This window comes from Bicyclus anynana, chromosome 1 (assembly GCF_947172395.1).
Source record: "Bicyclus anynana chromosome 1, ilBicAnyn1.1, whole genome shotgun sequence".
NCBI classification, from domain to species: domain Eukaryota; kingdom Metazoa; phylum Arthropoda; class Insecta; order Lepidoptera; family Nymphalidae; genus Bicyclus; species Bicyclus anynana.
Genome location: NC_069083.1, coordinates 7,263,373 through 7,285,694, shown reverse-complemented (window position 1 = coordinate 7,285,694; position 22,322 = coordinate 7,263,373). Strand labels below are relative to the sequence as shown.

The following is a 22,322-nucleotide window of genomic DNA, read 5'->3' as shown; positions in this document are numbered from 1 at the left end:
ACAAGTAAAATTATAGCAAAGAATTAGGATATAATAATGAAAAGTAAGTTTGAAATACTCATTTAATTTACAATTATTAAAATACAGATAATCTTTTTTTTATAAAATTAAATATGCACAAGTTGAGTCATTATTTTTGTAGTTAGTATAAAACTTAATTTTTGATATAAAATGATTTGTAGAATCAAAGAGGGTGTATATTTAAATTATCTCATTAAAATGAAAGCGTCTTCTTTGGCAGTGTATATCTTCTTCATTTTATACCTTTGTCGTAAATATTCGAATAAAACTGTTTTACGAATTCATCGTTCTCATCTGAAAAACACCATTTGGTATTATGATTAATGTTACAAGGGCTCCGTAGTACGTGGCTGCAGAGGAAATGTAGGTCGTTATTGTACGCGCTGATAAATATTAATAGAATTATTTGAAAATAGGTTTTGTCGGCCACCTATATCGCTTGTAAATATATTTGGATAAGATTGATTTCAAGATTTTCAAATCATCTCATGTTTAAAAGATTATCACGACCACTTTTATTGAATGCGACATTTCTGCGGTGTGCGATGTGGATGTACTAGTAGATATTTTATATTCCACGACGAATTCTTTTTGAGATATGTATACGCCGTATAGATAAAGACTGACGTGCACCTCTGTAATTTGTCTGACTTCTTACAATGACTGAATTCTGTTTTCTTCCTCAGAGAGCCCGCCGAACGGCAGCAGCAACGAGGCGGTGCTGGGCGGCCGCCAGCCCGTCGTGAAGCTGGAGCCGCTGAAGGGCGACCCGCTGAAGCCCGTCGCCTTCCACATCGGCATGACGGCCAAGCAGGTGCTGGACGCGTGCAAGGAGCACGCCGGGCCGCCGGCCGCCTGGTCCGTGCTGGGCGACGGGCGTGGCCCGCCCGAGCCGCCCGGCGTGCCGCCGCCGCGCCTGGCCGCCGAGCAGCTGGCGCCCTCAGCGCCCTTCGTGTACGTGGAGTCCAAGCGCGACGCCTTCTCGCCGCAGCTGCAGGACTTCTGCCTCAAGCACCCCATCGCCGTGGTGCGCGGGCTCACGGCGGCGCTCAAGCTGGACCTGGGCCTGTTCTCCACCAAGACGCTGGTGGAGGCGTGGCCCGAGCACGCCGTGGAGGTGCGCACGCAGCTCATGCAGTCGGCCGACGAGAACTGGGACGCGGGCGGGCGGCGGCGCGTGTGGGCCTGCGCCTCGCACCGCTCGCACACCACGGTGCGCAAGTACGCGCAGTACCAGGCCGGCTCGTTCCAGGAGTCGCTGCGCGAGGAGCGCGAGCGCGCCGGCCCGCCGCCCGCCGCCTCCGACTCGGACTCGGGCCCGGCCAAGCGGCGCCGCGCCGCGCGCATGCTGCGCTTCGGCACCAACGTGGACCTGTCGGACGAGCGCAAGTGGAAGCAGCAGCTGGCCGAGCTGCAGAAGCTGCCCGCCTTCGCGCGCGTGGCGTCGGCCGCCAACATGCTGTCGCACGTGGGCCACGTCATCCTCGGCATGAACACGGTGCAGCTGTACATGAAGGTGCCGGGCAGCCGCACGCCCGGCCACCAGGAGAACAACAACTTCTGCTCCATCAACATCAACATCGGGCCCGGCGACTGCGAGTGGTTCGGCGTGCCCGACGCGTACTGGGGCGGCGTGCGCGAGCTGTGCGAGCGGCACGGCCTGTCGTACCTGCACGGCTCGTGGTGGCCCGACCCGGCCGAGCTGCGCGCGCACGGCGTGCCCGTGTACCGCTTCACGCAGCGGCCCGGCGACCTGGTGTGGGTCAACTCGGGCTGCGTGCACTGGGTGCAGGCCACGGGCTGGTGCAACAACATCGCGTGGAACGTGGGCCCGCTGACGGCGCGCCAGTACGCGTTGGCGCTGGAGCGCTACGAGTGGAACAAGGTGCAGAACTTCAAGTCCATCGTGCCCATGGTGCACCTGACGTGGAACCTGGCGCGCAACATCCGCGTGTCGGACCCCGCGCTGCACCGCGCCATGCGCACCTGCCTGCTGCAGACGCTGCGCGCCGCCGCCGGCACGCTGGCCGCCGTGCGCGCGCGCGGCGTGCCCGTGCGCTTCCACGGGCGCGCGCGCGGCGAGGCGTCGCACTACTGCGGCGCGTGCGAGCGCGAGGTGTGGCACGCGCTGCTTGTGCGCGAGCACGAGCGCCGGCACGTGGTGCACTGCCTGGCGTGCGCGCGCCGCGCCGCGCCCGGCCTGGCCGGCTTCCTGTGCCTGGAGGAGCACCACATGGAGGAGCTGGCGCAGGTGCTGGACGCGTTCGCGCTGCACCGGCCCGCGCCGCCGCCGCACGCGCCCGCGCCCGCCGCCGCGCCCGCGCCCGCTCCCACCCCTGCCGTCGCGCCCGCGCTCGCGCCCACGCCCGACTGAGGCGCGCCGGCCTCGCTCGCGGGGTTGCGCTTTCCGTTCTCCTCGATCTGGGCCGAGGCCGGGCGCGGGCAGGGCGCCGAGTAGCGCGCGGGAGGCGCGTCACGTACCTGTACTTGTGTGAGAGTTGTATGATACGTTGTCGTATGTGCGAGATGCTTTTATTTATCCGAGTGGTCGGCGCCGGGCGCGCTCTGTTTGTAATTAAGTGTTAGTCGCCAGCTAGTTTTTTGTGACTTTGAAATTTACAATTTTGACCAAAAGTTGCGTTAGCGTAAAGTGATTAAAAAACCGCGATCTATTTTTAATACACTGCGTGTAAGTATAAATAAAATTAATGAATTCGTACGATACGAGTATTTTCGTGATAGTAGTAATTTTGTAATCGGAAAACTTTTACACTCTGGTCGATCACTTTTGTAATCGGGAGAGATATCGATATAAAGCGAAGTCAATTCGAACGTGTAATTATCATTAGTGTCGGCGGCGGCCTTCAATATTTAGTCGAATAGTTTTAGTAATGTAATAGCTAAGGGAAGCGATCCGTCGCTTGGTCTCAACAGCTCAGGTGTTCACCACAATAGATGTGTTATTTTTGTATAGAAGTATATTTTATTTATTTTTCGTCATACTGCCACTTTAGTTTCATTTTATGAGTTTTAGTATTATTATAAAAATCTTCATAGCGAATAGTAGTCAGTAAGTGTGAGGCACGGAGTGAGGCTCTGCGTTTTAGGAGGGTCCGGCGACCAGTGCTATGTCCCAAAGAATGTATACTCGATCACGCGACTGACGGATCCGCCGTTCGGTGTCGCGAATGGGATCTGTGCCGCTAGTGTAAGACCACCTTTACATTAGTGTCTCTGTGACGTAGGCGTTCGACGAACGTATGCACAACTTGACGTAATATTGGTTTAAAACCAATAGTTTCTGGGGTTCACTTAACATCAGACGACAACTTGCTGTCAAAATCGCGTCGAACGTCTACGCAAGAGAAACTACTGTGAAAGGGGTACGGTATAAAATGAACTAACAAACATCACAATTAAATTAAGTCTGTCATTTTGTATCTGTATAAAAGGGTCCTGGGCCCAGGAACAAAATCTTTTCATGACCATACTGCTCACACTTTGTGCATGTGTTAATTCAAAAACGTCTTCCAGACTTCCGCGTCCGATGACAAATATGTCCACTTAAAGTTCTCCGACAAATTTACCACTGATTTTGAATATATTTTTTTAACTATTCTTTATCAGCTCTTATGCCTAGTTCGGACTACTATAGTACTTTAGTCGAGTACGAACGATTTTTGGGCGGTAAATCCAAAAATTGATCGTATTCGACTAAAATACTAAAGTAGTCTGAATTAGGCTGTAAATTTTCAACGCTTGACCTAAGGAGTAAGGTGGTGAATGAGTTACGAAATGTGTAATTAGGCGAGACGAACGGACGTTGAGAAGGAGAGCTAAAAAGCTTTTTTTTACTAAAGTAAATAAATTTTGCCCCACTCACCATGAATCACATACACTAAGTTCGAGCAGTGTGGTCATGAATAAATATTTTGTTACTAGGCCTAAGGACAGAAGTGTATACTTGTAAATGCAGATGTCCTGTTTGCCAACTTACACTAAAGGCTCTTGACTGTCTAAATTTATTTATTGGAATGTATGTAAACACGACTAAATTGAATTGTTTCCCTTGCGTAATTGGAATGTAGGGAAATTAGAAGTAATGTTTTTGGCTCGTATCGGTGTAATGTGTAGGCAAGTGTTGGCCGGGACACATTTGGAACACCTGACACGCAAATACAAATACTTTATTTGCCGAATATATCCAAATATAATACAATGCATTGCTAATGCTTCGAAAACTAAATGAATGTATGGGAATGACAGATCCGATTGATAACTTGATCACATGACCTGTCGATATCAAATGTCATTCCCATACATTTTTTAATTTTCGAGGCGTTTGCTATTGTAGAAAGAGAAACGACGTCCCACATGGCTACAGACGTAGGCGGCAGTGTCTATCGTAGGATAAATTCAATCATTCATTCATTAAAGACGCGCGTATTTACTGTGCTGTGGTAGTTTACCACAATTGAATTCAATCATGCAGAAAAGCAGTCTTAATAGAAATAAAGACAACCAACAAGTAAAATTTTAAAATGATTTTTTTCTACATTTCCTGACAAATAACTTTTTCAAGTCAAAAAAAATCAAGTCGATGAACTTGAAATTGTAATTATGTTTACGTTTGCTTTGGAAGTTTACCTAAAGTTTTAATCAATGAAATTGTAACGCCTCTAAAGGATTTGAATTAGTTTTATGTTAGTACTTTTTTTATTTTAAACAAAAAACAATAATTATGCCAATTTTAATTGCATATATTTTAATTAATAAATAATTAGAAGGTAATAGTGTAATAAATATTATTATCATTGACATTAATCCTGTTTTTTAATGAGTTTTATATTGGTACTTTTTTATTTTAAACGAAATACAATATGCCAATTTTAATTAATGAATAATTAAAAGTTAACTGATTATTACTATAAATGATTTTAATCTTGTTTTTTATTTAAATGCCGCCTGAAATAATACTGGTATAATATTTTGTTTTTTTTTTTTAATGAGAAGTGTATTGTTTTTACTTGGCACAACACCACATTCTGTTAGTGTATTGTTTATCAACACAAGAAGTTGTATTCTGACATTTCAGTGACTGTATTTAGATAATTACCTTATCTATAACACCAGAATGTCAAATTTAACGCAAACTGATTTTCTGTACTTGTATGTATGGCCATTTGATTTGACTTTACATGTGTCATGACGTGTTCCAAAAGTGGCCGGACCGTTAGGCAATGGTTAGGCAGAGGTCGGCAGCGGCGCCGCCCCGGCCACCAGCTCGTTGGTTATTTCTGAAGTTTTATCGATGTTGTGAGATTTCATGTTGGCTGTATTATTTCTTTTTCTGGTGGCCCGAGGCCGGCGCCTGGTAAAGTGGACGTTGGACGTATAGTGAATACTGATGTAATTAATAAGTAATATTAACATCACTGCCATTTATGACCTTACTGTTTATACTGTAATGTAATTTTTTTATTAAACTTATAAAATATCTAAAAGTTTTTTTTTTATTTTATATGTTCTGGTGGGTTATTTGCTAACTCGGTGTCTGTCGTAGGATAAGCCAATAGTGCCTGGTTTTAGACTAGTAGGTTAGTATTACAACTTCATTGAGTCGTACAAAGAAATATATTGTATCATATTTTGTATAGAAAACTATTGAATGTAAAATGAGAGTAATGTATTTAATTTTCAGAAAGTTACTGAATTAGCAAATAACCCAGCTAACTTGCCTTTCCATCGAAGAATCCCCCCATGTGAACCAAAATAAAATTAAAAAGTTAAATGACATTTCATTGAATAAGTTTTGGCCACAGACTAGAGAATGATACATAATGAGTATTTACAAGCCGCGCAGTGAAACCCATAAAAAAGTCACGCGTGCGTCTCCTTGATATCCGCATAATGTTTCTATCTACCAATATACGAACTTTTTCATAATTTTCATTTCACTATCGACGATTCAATCAATAAATATTCAATAACTACCTACTTAAAAATGCATCGTTTTGGTTTTGTAGTTATTGTAAACAGTTTTTTAAATAGTGATGTGATGCTTTGTGTCATACTGATTGTAGAATGTATTAGTATTTAGAATAGCTGCATCACTGCCGTGTTCCGTACTCTATCTGCCTATTTATTATTCTTTAATCTGTGGTTTTGCCAAACTAGTTTTCTATTCATGAATGGTGGTAGGGTGGTAGTACGTCGAACAAGCTCTGGTATAACCGAACTGAATATTACAAATGGGAGGATAAGAAAGGATTACTAAAAGGTAGGTACATGGTGTATGCCGCCAAACAATTGAAACAGTTATTAGATATATTTATGTTTATTTCTATAAATCACATTTTATTTCATGTAAGTCAGTGTTAACATTGATAGACGATCTTTAATTTCAAGAAAACAGTTGGGTTAGGGCACTTTTTAACGGAATCCAAAGCAAGGATTATAGCTACATTTTTTATAGAGGCCATAGACTTGGAAGTAAATAGACAGAAAGCATATACTACCACTGCCCCATAAAGGTATACATTTTATCATTTTTTGTTTCATGGTATTATGTATGTTATTAACTACTATTCGACGTCCGGCGGTTTCACCCGCGTAATTCCCGTTCCCGTGGAAATATCAGAACAACATTTTATAGCATATGACTCAGTGGCGTAGCGAGCCCTGTATCAAAATTAGTCGACGGGCCCAATAGACGCCCCTAATGAAACTTGGTTTTCTATTGGAATTTTCAAAATCCAGAGATTAGAGGTAGATGTGGGGGTACAACCTCTACACTTCTACCACTTTTATAATCTTATAGTATAGAATTACAGATTAGTAGTGATTATTTAATTATAGTGTTTTTTTCAACGTCAAATACTAGTGCTTCTTTATCACATCATTTCGCGGTTAGATATAGTTTTTGTTTTTCGACACTTCACAAAATGATCCCACGTGAACACCTAGCCTATTGTCTATTTACTTCTCTGTCTAGGATATAGTTTTTTTCATCTATTTACTTTTAAGCATAGATATACTAGAGAAATAGATCGGCAATGAGAAAGAGACAACGTTATTGCAACCTTATGTTAGAGGGAAATGGATTACAAGACAATTGTCAAACACCATAAGGGACTGTGAGACCATGGTAGTAACAAAACAAATTTTTAAATACGCTTTTTTTAATAATACATCAAGTTTCAAGTGCAATTAATGGTAATGTGTGCAGTGCTGGGTGTAACTCGTCAAATAAAGAAAACCCTAAAAATTCAACTTTTCGTATTAAGTAACTTGAAATGTTTCGTCTTTCTTCATTGTCTTTGTTATTTCATAGCCGATTTATTTCTCTAGTATGTCTATGCTTCTCTGTCCGCGATAGAGACTAGACACCGCGCCACGAGACGTCCCGCGGCGAAAATTTGAACTAAAATTGACAGCGCCTTACACAAATGACATTATGACTGCCATTACCAAATGACAATGAGCGCCATAGAAACATTAGCGCCGCGTCTACGGGACTTGTTTCGTGGCGCGGAGTATACTGACAGACGTAGTATAATATTGCAAAGTCTTCAGATACGATTTTTGAAGAACTGCTTTTTATGTCGTCTAATAATGTAAGTAGTTATTGCACAAAGAGGTCACAAATTCTGACGTCACGAAATGCAATTCTGTACAATGACTTTGGCCGTACGTTTTTACATTTCCATAGATTTTTACTCCCAACAAATACTGGAGTTACGAACAAGCTTTCTACTAAATTGTAGACATAAAAACTGGATAAAATAACTTTAAATATTAAGTGACAATTGATCTACAATTTAAGTGCAAACTAAAATCTAGCATTTCAGTCGTAAATAAAACTGCTCTTTACTTAACTAATTAGTAAATTCAAGACAGGTATAGAAGTAAATAATTAATATTTTTTAAATATATTTGCCATTATAAAGTGCAAGTTTATCGAGACGATTAATATTAAAGAATATTTTGTTTATATAAAATAACTATAAAATCAATTACAATATAATTAATTGGCGGCGTCAAAATTATTAAAGCATTATAAATGACACAACATAGTTTTTACAATACCCAAGCTTCAGGAGATAGCAACGTCGAATTTCAATCAATAAAACAAGCCATCATCATAACTAGATTCTACTTCCATATTAAATATTACATTTGTAAAATATAAAAAAAACATTGGATTATCAAAATTAGGCCATACATTTCATTCCTTAACTGGGCCAATACTCTCAGTCTCCATCTCTCAATTCCAATTCTATCACCAATAAGCGAGAATTCCTCTTTTTATGGAAATCCTTGCAATTTATTAATACCTTACTAATGATTTGAGCACTTGTTGGCCTATTAAGGGCGATGCCACATTAGTTTCGTTGCGTCGTCGCAACGAATCAACGCATTGTATGCCACACCTGCTTTGCGACGACGTACAACGTCGCAGCGCGAGAGGGCGACGCACGCACCCAGTAAGTCAAAAATGCATACAAAACAAATGAGCAACAAGTCATATATTGAAATAACACGAACGCGAACACATGCCCTCCTATTCGGCATGTTCATAGCAATTGAGTGGAAACAGCAATTGAAATAGATTCGCGTACACAATTCGCTTTGAATCGTGATCGTGTGTCGTCCACATTGTTGACGGTAATTACACGTAAACCTCACATTACGCGTTACATTCGTCTAGAGCCGGCTTTATACAGGAAGAAAATTTTTTTTGTGCGGATATTTTTATATTTTGTACATAAACAAAATTTAATGATCACGTATTTTTTCTTTTTTTTTTTAACTCAAAAATAACAAAATTATCGTTAGCTAAAGTTATTTACTTTTGAACAGAATTTTAGGGTCACCCTATTGTGCGTTTATTTTATTTTCGTTTGATACCTAAAGGACGTCACCAGATCACTTTTAAGCTGAATATACCTTGTTTAGTAATAATATGTACATTATTTTGTTATTTTAGAGACATAAATAAAAAAAAAAATTACATAAAATGTATCGAACTGTTTGTAGATTTATATTCTATTAATGATACAGAACCACGAAAAAAAATATCCGCACTAAAGACCGAATCACCCTGTATATATGGACAACCTCTTATAGCCGTTTCACATTCACGTGCGAATCGCGCGCGAAACCGCAAACGTGTGTGTGGAACAGTTTCATGTATTCTTCGCGCCAGGACACAGGGTCCGCGAACTTAATTAGTTCATTATCATTATTAGATTGAAAAAAAATATCATATTTTTTCGAGACGTGAATACAGAAAAATTGCAACTTTTAAATATTTTTTTGACAATACAAGAAGCCGTCACGCGAATATTAAACCTTAACCAAACGGTTTAGTGTTTGTCAAAATTATTAGTTATTAATTAGTTTGACGTTTATTCCTTTAGTACATCAAGTAACATTGTGAAATCACAAAATGGACGACAGCGTTTTTGACGTTTGGAAAAATTGATTTTCTATGAAATTTGATAGATTTATGTCAACAACCCTATTCGCAGCGTGATTCGCTTCGTCAATTCGCACAGGAATCTGCCCCCCTAGCTAAGTGGCACGTCGATTCTTTTTCTACGATCGCTAACGCTTCGAAAACGAGAAAGATGTATGGGAGTGACATTTGCTATCGACAGGTCAAGTGATCAAGATCTGTCATTGACATACATTTTTCTAGTTTTCGAAGCGTTAGCGATAGTAGAAAGAGAATCGACGTGCCGCTTGGCTAGTAGGACCGGTTTCTATAACATAGACGCTGCTAACTCCTAGTCCTACAAAACTTTATATACAGTCTTACAAAGTAAATATAATAATATGTGATGGTTTACTTAATAATAACGTTTTACTTATTAAAGATTATTTAAGTAATGTAGCACCTATGGTTGTATGTTTCTTATATAATAATAAGAATAATATATAAATGACATAATTAAACTTAATCGTAGGTACGTTTATACAATAAAGCTATTGCAGAGAGCTTAAAATTATAACATGGAAGAATTTAATCTAATCAGATAATGCAGAATATAGCAAAAATACGTGATACAAACTCATCAAATTTGTTTAGGGGAGACCCACGAAAGTCGAGACTGCGGTGAGTAAGGCTCAAAACTTCATTAAAAAAAAAATACTCACATTAAATATGTATTAAGTATTGTACAAATGCTAACAGTTCGAAAACTAATAAAATGTATAGTTGATCTTATGTCCTATCGACTCAGACCAATTATTGTATAAGACCTGCCTCGCTAGACGTTACTTTTCTGTCAAAGTATATGATCAACGATCTAATGCGATTATAAAAACTGTCTCTATAGAATCAATGTTAAATAGTTGTAATCGTGTTCGTCGGTTAAAGAGCTCCGTAAAAATACCTTTTTGTGTAATTGAATTGTTTAAAAAACGGGCAAAAACTTCTAGTTTAGTAGGTATAAAATATATACCAAATCTAAGCTCGTTTTCTTCAGAAAATGACAGACAATTTTGTTCGTGACTATGAGTGTGATACAGGTCCTTCTATAATTGGTCTGGGCCTATCGATAACGAATGTCATCCCCATACATTTTATAATTTTCGAAGAGTTTGTAGAAAGAGGATTGATGTGTAGTTACAGGCCCAGGCTATACAATAGATGTTTTTGACCGATTAGACAAAATATATTCTTTAATAACAGTTTCATACCTATATGGATCATTTCAATTTATCGGAAGACATACGAGTAAAGGTACGTTTATATCTTCAGACATTAGCGTGCCATACACGTGCCGTGGCAGACAAAATATATTCTTCTATACAGTGTTTATATCTATCCGCGTTAGGCCGCGCAGACGTTGACAGACACGGGCCGCGTCCGGCCAATATTCGCGGAAAGAATATTATGTCTGTGCGGTTCATGTCTGTAGAGTCATTTTCATGAAACCTGAACTAAAATTGACAGTGCCTCACACAAATGACAATAAGATCGCCATTGCCAAATGACAATAAGCGTCATTAAGACATTAGCGCCGCGTCTGGGGGACTTCTTTCATGAAAAGGACTTTAAGTGTCTACCTGCTGGGCAGTGTGAATAGACGGTGTCTGTGGGTGTCTGCCACGCTACTTGTCTGTGACGCACTGTGTCTGTAGATATAAACGGACCTTAAACCGTGACAGCAGATTAAAGTTGGTTAAATATTTTTATTAACCACGTCAATATTTAAAATTCTTCTCTGCTAAAAGGTCTTCTCTGCTAGTCACATATTAATTTCTCTTCCACTATAGACTTATCGCGCTAGCGTGGCTCCTGTTTTAGATCTTATTCGACAATTTGAGACTTTGACACAAACTTGAACTTAAGTATTGGTTTTACTGCAAAATATGACTTTATAATTAATATACATCGATACATTTAATAGACGTAATATATTATTCAATGCGCCAGTTCAGAAACTTATACACTAAATTATACAATTATGCCTCCACCCTCAAGTACAATTTGGTGAAGACTAGCAAATTCATAAAATATCTTTACAAGAAAATCATTGGCTTACATTTTATTGGAAGCTCCTTTGGTCAGAAATAAACTTTCCGATAATATAGTGAATAAAAAATAGAAGAATTGTTGATAATGTAAAAAATATCTAATGATAGATAATTTTGAGCAGTATAATAAATACCAAAATTAGGTTAAAACAAACTATAATCAGGATTATGCTGTAAGGTTTTTCAACATTTAACTACGATTTTTACACATACTCGAAGTTTCTAACTGCAAAAAAAGTTACAGCATAACCCATAAATTGATAGTAAAGCGTTTAAAAATTCAAATCACATTTATTATGGGACAAAACGTTTCAATATCACATAGAATAATGATTTTTTATGTATTTCCATAGTGGTATAAAAATAGGACTAACTTGATGTAGCCATTCTCAAAAAATCACTATATCAAGACATTTAAATATTAAAATCCATCAAAATTTAAGTCCTATCATTTTCAATTCCATAATCACAAAACTTTATATATAGGAATGATAACAATTATTGCTTCCTCTCAAAAAGTAAGTTTAACCTAGAATGCATTGATCTTCGAGGCCAAAAAACTACATTAAATAAGAAAAATGCCAATAACTTTTGAATTACAACTACATATTTCTCCATACAAATACTATGGAGAAGTATGATATTTAAAAATACAAAATTATTTATACAAATTTATCAATAGAATTTTGCTAAGGAAATCTACAATATTCGTTTAATTTATGAATATCTACAAACATTGGTGCAATAATAGTTTTTAATCGGCTGGTTCCTGTGTAAGGTGCCTAGTTTTGGTAAATTATTTACATACATAAATAAAGTTACGTCCCATTTCTTCATAGTAGGCTGGGATCATGTCCTTCTACTTGTTAAGATCTAAGAAGAATACATAAGAAGATTACATATCTTCTTTACTTCAATCCTTTTATACAAGTTCGTCGGCTAAGGGTACTTAGGCTGCCTGTCCACTGAACGCACTAGCGAGTTATAAGAACATTGTTACATCGTTAGCTGGTATGCTACATTTTGGTAAGATCGTTGCTGACACTCCCATGATATGCGGGCGACGGGCGACGGACTGCGCGGGTATGAAGTCGTGCGCGCGAGGCATCGCTACCCCTCTCCCGGCCCACGCGGACCATCGGGAGTGTTACGAACGAATAAATAAAATACCTGCATCTGTCGAACACATCGAAACATACTAATGACGTCATGATATACTACAAACTATTGAAGTCTAGAACAGATACTACATAATTTTTGGCATTACAAATAGCCTAAATAAGCAGAAGACTTCAAATCTATTAACATAGTGATATTGGTCTACAAATTCCAATAAATTAATTATTAAATATTGATTCCTTAATATAGCATAAGTGGAAAAGTTTTCTAAAGGCACATCTACAGGTCGACGATTTAAAGGGATTCCCCACTATTTATTTATTATTTAATAACCAACATTGAAGAATGTTCCTAATTAAACTATTGAATTAATTATTTATCTTTTGAATAAAAGTTCCAACATTAATATTTAGTTAATTAATAATATAAATTAATTTACGAATACGTAATTTGTTTTACGTAAAGTACTACTTAAGTGCATTTTATTTAATTAGATTGTGATTATTTATTGAATGCGTATTCGATTAGTAAGCCATGGGCGAAAACATAAAAATATTCACAATTTCCTGATTTTAGAACTAGATTAGGTACTCGTGATAAATATGTTACAGAATGCCATATTTATTACAAGAATTTATTACGATTACAGAATGTAATATTTATTATTATATACATTATAAAATGTAATTTGTATAGAATAATAATATTAGTGAACGTAAATAAAATCCGAAATTAATTGGAAAATTTTTGGCTCTCGCAATCAACAAAAAAAATTAAATAACTTTAGTGCGTAATTAGCAAACTGTTAATAATTACTAAAATGTCATTTATGCAATATTTACGCTTTATTAATAGATGCGTTAATTTGCATAATATTCGGAAATATCAAATCTATGAGTGTCGTATGTATAAAAAAAATTTAAACATTATGCTTCAGTAAATAGTGCGTATTTAGATAATAGACCAAAAATAGCAGATTTTTTCGATAATCATAATCCTATGTACCATTACATAGACGTACATATAAGAAGTGAATATTTAACAGAGTTTGTGCGCAAATGACGCATTTGCAACGCGTACATTAATACCATTGACTGATTTGCCATAACCAATTTTGATTTTTTCGAAATCGCGGCGCAAGATGTTAGTGGTTTGTATGGGTAGAGGTCACATAGACAAACAAAAAATGACAAGTATAACATGTTTCCCCAAAGCTTTACGTTACAGAGATATTATAGAAAAATTGTATTTTTTTTAATTACATATTTGAATATACAGGATGTTTCAAATTTTGAAAGTTTTTAGTCAATTTTTTAAACTTTGTTACAATCGTAACTCCTTGAATTGTACTTGATTTTTTTTTATAATAACACTAATAGATGATTTAATATACACACTGTATACATTACGAATGAAACGGTGTAAATAGATGTTTACCTACAAATATCTTGGTAACATGTTACCAAACATTTTTTTATGACTTGTCCATGCACTACCTAGTGGCATTTGTGGCTGGTGGGAGGCTTCAGCCGTGGCTAGTTACCACCCTACCGGCAAAGGCGTACCGCCAAGCGATTTAGCGTTCCGGTACGATGCCGTGTAGAAACCGAAAGGGGTGTGGATTTTCATCCTCCTCCTTACAAGTTAGCCCGCTTCCATCGAAGACTACGTCGTCACTTACCATCAGGTGAGATTGTAGTCGAGGGCTAACTTGTAAACAATAAAAAAAAAATGCACTAGTTTTTAGCTAGAGTATACACTATGTAGTGCACGCCAATATCCAATATAATAATAACTTCTATCGTGAGCCGCGATTCCGAAAATTATCAAAATGGCGGCAGCTTGCTTTAGTACAAAACAGTTCGCACCTCTTACACATACATTCCCCCCAGGTGAGTGGTATGTTCCCCCAGCACTGACTCACGTGAGCACGTACCGGGGGCGCGCGCGGCGCTCTCAGGAGGGGCGCGGCACGGGGGCGCGCAGCAACAGCGCCGAGTCGGCGGACACTATGGGCAGCTCGTTGCTGCAGTGGTACTTGATGAGGTGGGGCACGCTCTCGAACACGCGGTCCTTTGTTCTTACCTACAATACACAATGACGATTACAGTGTAACAATGGCAACATATTTTAATATATTTGATAGAAGCAGGCGTTACTTTGCGGAAGTTCATCATGATTATATAATGATTTATTTATTTTGCTATCATCCGCGAGAAGTCGACGAACCCATGCGACAACGTCACCCAGGTCCGACAAAATACACTTGCGCAGATGCTTGTGCGCGCCGCCCCTTGCTCCCGTGAGCACGAACTGTCCGGGACACGCCGTGGACAGGCGCACCAGGAACTCGCCCTCCTCCACCACCAACTGACAATAGCTATGAAGATGTCTCACCACTCCGTTGGGGTCGACGAGCAGCAGATGCTTGTGCGCGCCGCGCCTTGCTCCCGTGAGCACGAACTGTCCCGGACACGCCGTGGACTGGCGCACCAGGAACTCGCCCTCCTCCACCACCAACTGACAATAGCTATGAAGATGTCTCACCACTCCGTTGGGGTCGACGAGCAGCAGATGCTTGTGCGCGCCGCGCCTTGCTCCCGTGAGCACGAACTGTCCCGGACACGCCGTGGACTGGCGCACCAGGAACTCGCCCTCCTCCACCACCAACTGATGATAAATGAATAAATAAATAAATGTATTACGACACTACACATATCGCTATCTAGCCTCATGATTCTACAGCTCATATTGATGACCATCACAAAAATGTTTTCTAGTTGAGAATTTTTTAAAGGGTACATAATTCGAAGAGCCGATGGACGTTGGGGTCCCAAGGTGTTGGAACGACGACCCAGCACCGGAAAACCCAGTTTTGGTTGGTTGGTTGTTGACGGTTTCGAACCCATACTGGGTCCTTAGTCATGAGCTGGGCCCCACTAGGCTGGTCAAGTCGGGCATACTCCGACGTTGTATCACGTGAGTTTTAGCCGTGTTTCATAATCAATTAATATGAATAACACTTTTAAATTAGGTTTTCTATGAAATCCTTAATTTTTGTAAATTCATATCGATATATTTCGATATAATAATGTTTATATTATTGGAGTTCTTAGATACCGTGTTTTGTCATTAAACTGCACCGCGTTTATGTTTAAATCACGTCTTACCCTCTCAGCGGCACTCCTAGATATAGGCCCGTGGTACCACGACTCGCGCGCCAACAACGCAGCCTGCGTGGTGGGCGACAGCGTTGGCGGCACATCCTCGGCGGGCGACGACGACGTGGCGGGCGAGGTCGACGTTGCCGACGACACCGGCGCAGCGGTGAACGGCTCTGTAAGTGTCATTACACTGCAGTCACCATCATCGTCACCAATCTTATTAGTTACTAGCTAACGCGTCGCGGTTTCACCCGCGTGGTTTCCGTTCTCGTAGGAATACTGGTATAATATGTAGCCTATAGTCTTCCTCGATAAATGGGCTATCTAACACTAAAAGAATTTTTCAAATCGGACCAGTAGTTCCTGAGATTAGCGAGCGCAAACAAACTTTTCAGCTTTATAATATTAGTATAGATCAGAGACGGGTTGACATCGGAAGTGGATTTAAAGAGCAAAACCAATTTTTGAATGAAAGCCTATGAGGTCTAACAATTCGCAACAAGAATGTTACCTATAAACTCTCGAATGGCAGAAAATAATCTTGTGCGATGTCCCGGACGTGTGACCGATGGACGTAGGGTTAAAGACGTATTTTTAAATTAGTTAACACTCCCCCTCTCCACTCAAGTCCCTACCCTCCCTATCCCAGTCGCTCCCTATCCTATCTCAAACTAATCCATGAAGGATTATCCAACAAAAGGTGTGGACGGATCGAAGAATGAGCTAGGTCGCTTATATCGCCAGCACTCGGTCTACTCATTTTCTCGGTGGACTCTATATAAAGTTTTAGTAAGGTTACTTTCGCCTTAATAAAGCATGACATAACATGGAGTTTTCATTTTTATAATTCTCATTTTTTATGTAATGTTTTGTGTTTTATAAGTTCTACCACCACTACAATAACTTATAATATATTTTGATATGTATATTAAAAGTATTTGTGTTTATTATTTATATATTTAATTTTCAATAACGAATTCGTATGTTGTTTTATACTAACTATTAATGTTTATAATATTAAATAACAAGTATTTAGTTATCTCCATTAGGAAAAAGATTTTTCAATAAAGAAAAGTAAATATATCTACTTACGTAACTATATTGCAGGTGATATTTTTATTGTTATTATTATTATTTTTTTTTCATTGATGTTTTATTTTTCTGTATTTTTGTAAAAATCAATGTACCTACCTATTTAGTTTTAATTTTGTTCTTAATTAATAATAGTTTACATTATTAAAAGGTCGCTGGTTTACATAGGATGTTAAACTATGTACGTGGCGGCACCTGAACTGGGTCCTAACTGAAAATCAGTGCTGCATACTTTTTTTTGGATAGGAAGTATGTAGCAAAATGCTGAGTTAGGGCCTTTTTCTAGGTTATGCCACATATTACAGGGCATTCTTTTTTTTTTTGTTTTAGCTATAAGCTATATACTTTAAATTTATTATTGTAATGTGTGGCACTGCCTAAAATTAAAGATATTTCTTTCTTTCTTTTCTTTCTTACATGACTTATTAGGTGCAAATTATTTGATTGATGTTGAAAAAAAAGCAAATCTTACGCATGTCGAAGATGTCGGTGCTGTGTGTCGGCAGCAGCGCGGTGGGCGGCGTGCGCGGCGGCGGCGTCTGGTTCACGTAGTGGCGCACGCTCTCCTCGCAGCTGCGGACATTTCGAGTGATGTTTATAGTACTGTTCCTTGTTTATTTTACTTGCATTAACACTTAGTTACGAGCCAAAGGCATAGATTCGAATCCGGCGCATGCAGCTAACTTTTCTGTTATGCGCGTTTTAAGAAATAAAATATCACGTGTCTCAAACACATAAGCGTATATCGCAGTTGGGCCGGGTGGGCCGTGCCCATCCTAGAATGGACCTGTGCCCACCCTAAGATTTTGGGCTACCAATGTGGAATTCTAATATGATACTAATAATAGACTTGATGTCGGGGCCCAGGCCCACCCTGAGAAATAATCCTAGATACGCCAATGCTCAAACGGTGAAGGAAAAACATCGTGAGAATTTTCTAAATTCTTTGTGTGTGAAGTCTACCAATCTGCATTGGGCTATTAGCCTAACCTCTCATTCTTGGGAGACTTATGCTTAATGTGTGAACATGGGTCGTTAATGATGAACATTGCGAGCTATGTGTAATTAGTGTTAGTCGGAGGCTATGGGCGCGAGGGAGGACAGCGGCGGCGGCTGGTGGCGGTGGCTGAAGGGCTCGGGCGGCGGGATCTTTTCGGGCATGTCGTTGTAGTACTCGCGGTGGTGCCGCTCGCTATGTGTAGTTAGTGTTAGTCGGAGGCTACTGACGAGGATATGGGCGCGAGGGAGGCCAGCGGCGGCGGCGGCGGGTGGCGGTGGCTAAAGGGCTCGGGCGGCGGGATCTTGTCGGGCATGTCGTTGTAGTACTCGCGGTGGTGCCGCTCGCTATGTGTAGTTAGTGTTAGTCGGAGGCTACTGACGAGGATATGGGCGCGAGGGAGGCCAGCGGCGGCGGCGGCGGGTGGCGGTGGCTGAAGGGCTCGGGCGGCGGGATCTTGTCGGGCATGTCGTTGTAGTACTCGCGGTGGTGCCGCTCGCTATGTGTAGTTAGTGTTAGTCGGAGGCTACTGACGAGGATATGGGCGCGAGGGAGGCCAGCGGCGGCGGCGGCGGGTGGCGGTGGCTGAAGGGCTCGGGCGGCGGGATCTTGTCGGGCATGTCGTTGTAGTACTCGCGGTAGTCCCGCTCGCGCTCGTCGATGCCGGCCGCCGCTTCGCCCGCACCGCACAGCCCGCGCGAGCCGTTTATGTTTAATCTGTTCAAATAAACATTTAAAATAAGTTATTTGTGATTAAGGGCTTGAAATACATGTGATAAGGGCATGTGAACATTAACACCTATTCAGATGCATACGGCAGTAAAATATAATATGTTAAGTTCATGCAGCAAACATACCCTGATCTTGCTTATAGTATTGGCCAATACTTTGACTATGGACCTGTTTCACACCCAAATTCACCAACAAAATACTCTGTCGTGTTTTCAGGGGGACGAGGTAAACTCACACATCAAAAATATTTAACACTATTAAATATATTCTGTGTCCATCCATAAATTTGACTCGCAATACACACACGCGAAATTTTTACACAGATACATAGAATATTCAATTACTTGATCGATTTTTTGGTGTTCTGTCAAAATAATTGATTCTTTTTAGAAATTGTTTTTATTACAAATTTGACAAAATCAAGGTAGAAATACTTAAAATGAAACGTTACTCCATCTTTCACTAAACTGCAAATTGTAAAAATGTTCTACGGATACTGGGCTATATGAGAGAAACACTTACGACTGTGGTTTGGTGAGGAACTCCTTGAAGCGCAGCTCGAACGCCTGCCCGATGGTCGCGATGACGTCCTGCGACAGCCGGCCGCCGCACTCCAGCACGTAGCACGCGCGCCACTCGGTGGGCGGCGCGGACTTCGCCACGTACGCCACGAAGTCCAGCGAATCCTGGAATTACAGGGAAGAGCACAAAATTATATCAAAAATGGTATTCTGCTGATGATTTCAATCTTTAGTGTTTTATTTGTTGCTTGCAACTCAGGTCAAACAGAAAGTAAGTTATTTACAATGAGTATTTTGAGATTTGGGTAACATCGCCAGAAACATTTGTCGAATAGTCACAGCATACAATGAATTATTCATCTACAAAAAGCATCTAAACAAAAACTCTTAGGATGCTCCAGTTCGGGGTGAAATGTACTTAGTGAGTATTTTGTCGGACCTGGGTAACATTGTCGCATGCGTTTGTCGGCTTTTCTATAATAAAAAAATATTATACCTTCCTTTATTATTTTCATGTCTAGTTACTTATGCAATTCTGATATTTTAGTGAATCATGGAGCATTTGTGATGGTTTTTATGTTATTTGATTACAGGAAGTATAAAAAAATATGTGCACTAACCTGATCACCTCCTGAAGCAAAGGAGACTCGAGGCATATCATGTCTAGCAATTGTTTCACCACCTTCTAACGCTGCGAGTGTTATGGCTCTTGAGGATACAGTGAGAGCCACATTGGAGCCCGAGTGTGACATTCTGGGTCGTGCTGCGAGTGCATTGGCTGCAGCCTGACACACCCTGCGCTTTTTGTCTGCGGAACGCAGGCCTGCTGCTGCACAGACTCGGGCGATACATTCTCTATGGGAAAAAAATAACAGCCAACTTAGTCTATGTCTATAAAGCAAATAAAACGTTATGTGGCCAGGTTGTTCTTTATGAACACATTTGATAGGCTGAAAGAGAATGGTTCTTCTAGTAAATTGTATTATACACTAGCTGACGCCGCGCCGTTTCACCCGCGTGGTTCCTGTTCCTGTAGGAATACGGGGATATTATATATTTCCTTGATAAATGGGCTATCTTACACTGAAAGAATTTTTAAAATTGGGCCAGTAGTTCTTGAGATTAGTGCATTCAATCAAACAAACAAACTTTTCAGCTTTATAATATTAGTATAGATAAAGTTGTTTTAAAATAAGTAAATATTTAAAAATTTGCATGTGTTTCAGCATATTTGCAGTTATGCAGTTTAAAATATTATATGTCCTGCCTTTAATACACAATAACAAAACAAAATCTTCTACTACTTTAACTTACTTTGCCACCTGTGATCTTGTCTCAAAATCCAACTTCTTCATAGATGTAAGTACTTCCATACAACCAATGTACTGTAACAAACAACAATAATAGCAGTCTCTTTAAAAAGTTCATTGTATCACATTAAAATTTTAAGCAATATCCATTGAGTGTCTATACTATTTCTGAATAAACCTGTTATGCATATCTGAGAGCATTCTCGAAAAAATTAACAGTTTCAAGGGTCAGTCTATAACTACTTTAGACTTTTACAATAGGACAAAAGAGAGAGCAATATTTTTGATAACAATATATCTATTGGTCAACAACATATTGTTTTCTCTTCACTACAAAATAACGGTATGAATATGATAAGGTGTCAAGATAAAATCATTTTACTCAGAAATTCAACTGCTAGCTGACAAGAAAGTGATTGATCAACTGAATTTAATAGATAAACTATGTGCTACATAATAAGATATACACTGAAGTACTTACATGATGAAGTAGGTAAAAAGAAATTTGCAAACTTACCCTTACAGCATAAGTTATGCCATCAGCAGCTAAAACAGAATCCGGGTGGAGCCAGCCTCGCGCTGGCTTAGCCACAAAAGGCCCGTTGTCTCCCATATCAGCTATACGCACACGCAAGCCGGAACTTTAGTTTCCTCAATACTTCACTTACTATTAGCTATTCTGAATACGCTTTCATTATGATTCAATCACTGCACTTCTTTATTAATGTGTCTAACGCACACGTTTTTTTACACTCTACTTACACTCATCAGAAATTGTAGATCAATATTCAATGTTGTCGCTCGAATGAGTAATTAATTAGCGTATCTTAGTAAATATTTTATCGCTCTTTTTTTATAATTTTTGTTGTAAATTGTAATCCAGGAACTTTTGACAGAAAATTGCAAAGTTTGACGTTTGACGTTTAATTTGACATGCATTTGACACATTGACATTTAAATGATTTCACAGACGATTAATCGCACGTTTTTGCGTATTGTTTTTTCGCAGACTATAATAATTATTGTCGGTGGTTGACGGTATCATCAATTCATAGTTGTTTCTTTGCGGATAAATAAATCATGTGTCCTTACTCTACACACAACTTTAAAAATATGTAAATCATGCTATATATTGTTTAAACACGCCTGTAATTTTAACACAATGAAACATCGATTCTGTAAACGTATTAGTTTGTCTAAACACGTTACGTTACGTTCACAGTAAACACGTTTAGAATAGGCAACAAGTAAAAATGAACACAATTTTACCTTGCCTGCCGTGACAGCCCAGTGGAAATGGCCTCTGCCTCCGATTCCGGGGGGTGTAGATTCGAATCCAATTCGGGCTCAGATCTATGGACCAGTCTTGCATTCTAATTCACCAAGAAAATTATCTGTCGTTTTTTGAGGGGGACGAGGTAAACTCTCGTCAAAAAATTTATCCTGTGTTCTTACTCTACACAACTATGAACTAATATTGGCATACACACACGTGTAATGAAACATCGATTCTATACGTTTGTTTAAACACGTTAAATTGTGATCATGTGGTGATCACATATTTTGACAGAGGCACGTTTAGCGAAGCAGGTCCTAAGGTAGGTAATAAATTGGTCTAAGGGCCTACACCTCCAACTTTTCAGATAAGTGCATTTTAAAAAATATAATTATCACGTGTCTTAAACGATAAAAGAAAAACATCGTGAGGAAACTTGCATACCTAAGAATTTTCCTAATGCGTGTGTGTTTGCCAATCCGCATTGGGCCAGCGTGGTGGACTATTTGGCCTAACACTCTCATTCTCAGAGGAGACTCGAGT

At 39.8% G+C, this 22,322-nt stretch overlaps 2 protein-coding genes across 3 annotated transcripts in view; one reads left to right on the top strand and one right to left on the bottom strand.

The window, feature by feature from the left end:
• Nucleotides 1-2,537, top strand: part of LOC112051080 (lysine-specific demethylase 6A) — a 44,195-nt gene extending 41,658 nt beyond the window's left edge. For both annotated transcript variants that reach the window (XM_052884166.1, XM_052884172.1), the window contains one exon: nucleotides 708-2,537. In XM_052884166.1, the coding sequence (XP_052740126.1) occupies nucleotides 708-2,395 (1,688 nt within the window). In that variant the 3' untranslated portion in view covers nucleotides 2,396-2,537. The remainder of the gene's footprint in view (nucleotides 1-707) is intronic.
• A 2,471-nt stretch (nucleotides 2,538-5,008) lies between these two features.
• LOC112056015 (SHC-transforming protein 1) lies at nucleotides 5,009-21,411 on the bottom strand. The gene is made up of 9 exons (XM_052884184.1): nucleotides 21,021-21,411; nucleotides 20,508-20,578; nucleotides 19,814-20,048; nucleotides 19,195-19,358; nucleotides 18,475-18,657; nucleotides 17,416-17,516; nucleotides 15,858-16,024; nucleotides 15,085-15,357; nucleotides 5,009-14,772 (listed from the first exon to the last, which is right to left on the bottom strand). The coding sequence occupies exons 1-9, from the start codon at nucleotides 21,114-21,116 to the stop codon at nucleotides 14,644-14,646; spliced, it is 1,419 nt and encodes a 472-aa protein (XP_052740144.1). The 5' UTR covers nucleotides 21,117-21,411; the 3' UTR covers nucleotides 5,009-14,643.
• Nucleotides 21,412-22,322: the final 911 nt, after the last annotated feature.

Excerpts from the sequence above, each read along its gene's own strand:
- LOC112056015 (XM_052884184.1), bottom strand. The coding sequence starts at position 21,116 with ATGGGAGACAACGGGCCTTTTGTGGCTAAGCCAGCGCGAGGCTGGCTC. Across the intron at positions 17,517-18,474 it reads TCCCTCGCGCCCATATCCTC|CTGCGAGGAGAGCGTGCGCC; the intron begins GTCAGTAGCCTC and ends AAATGTCCGCAG. Across the intron at positions 15,358-15,857 it reads CTAGGAGTGCCGCTGAGAGG|TTGGTGGTGGAGGAGGGCGA; the intron begins GTAAGACGTGAT and ends ATTTATCATCAG.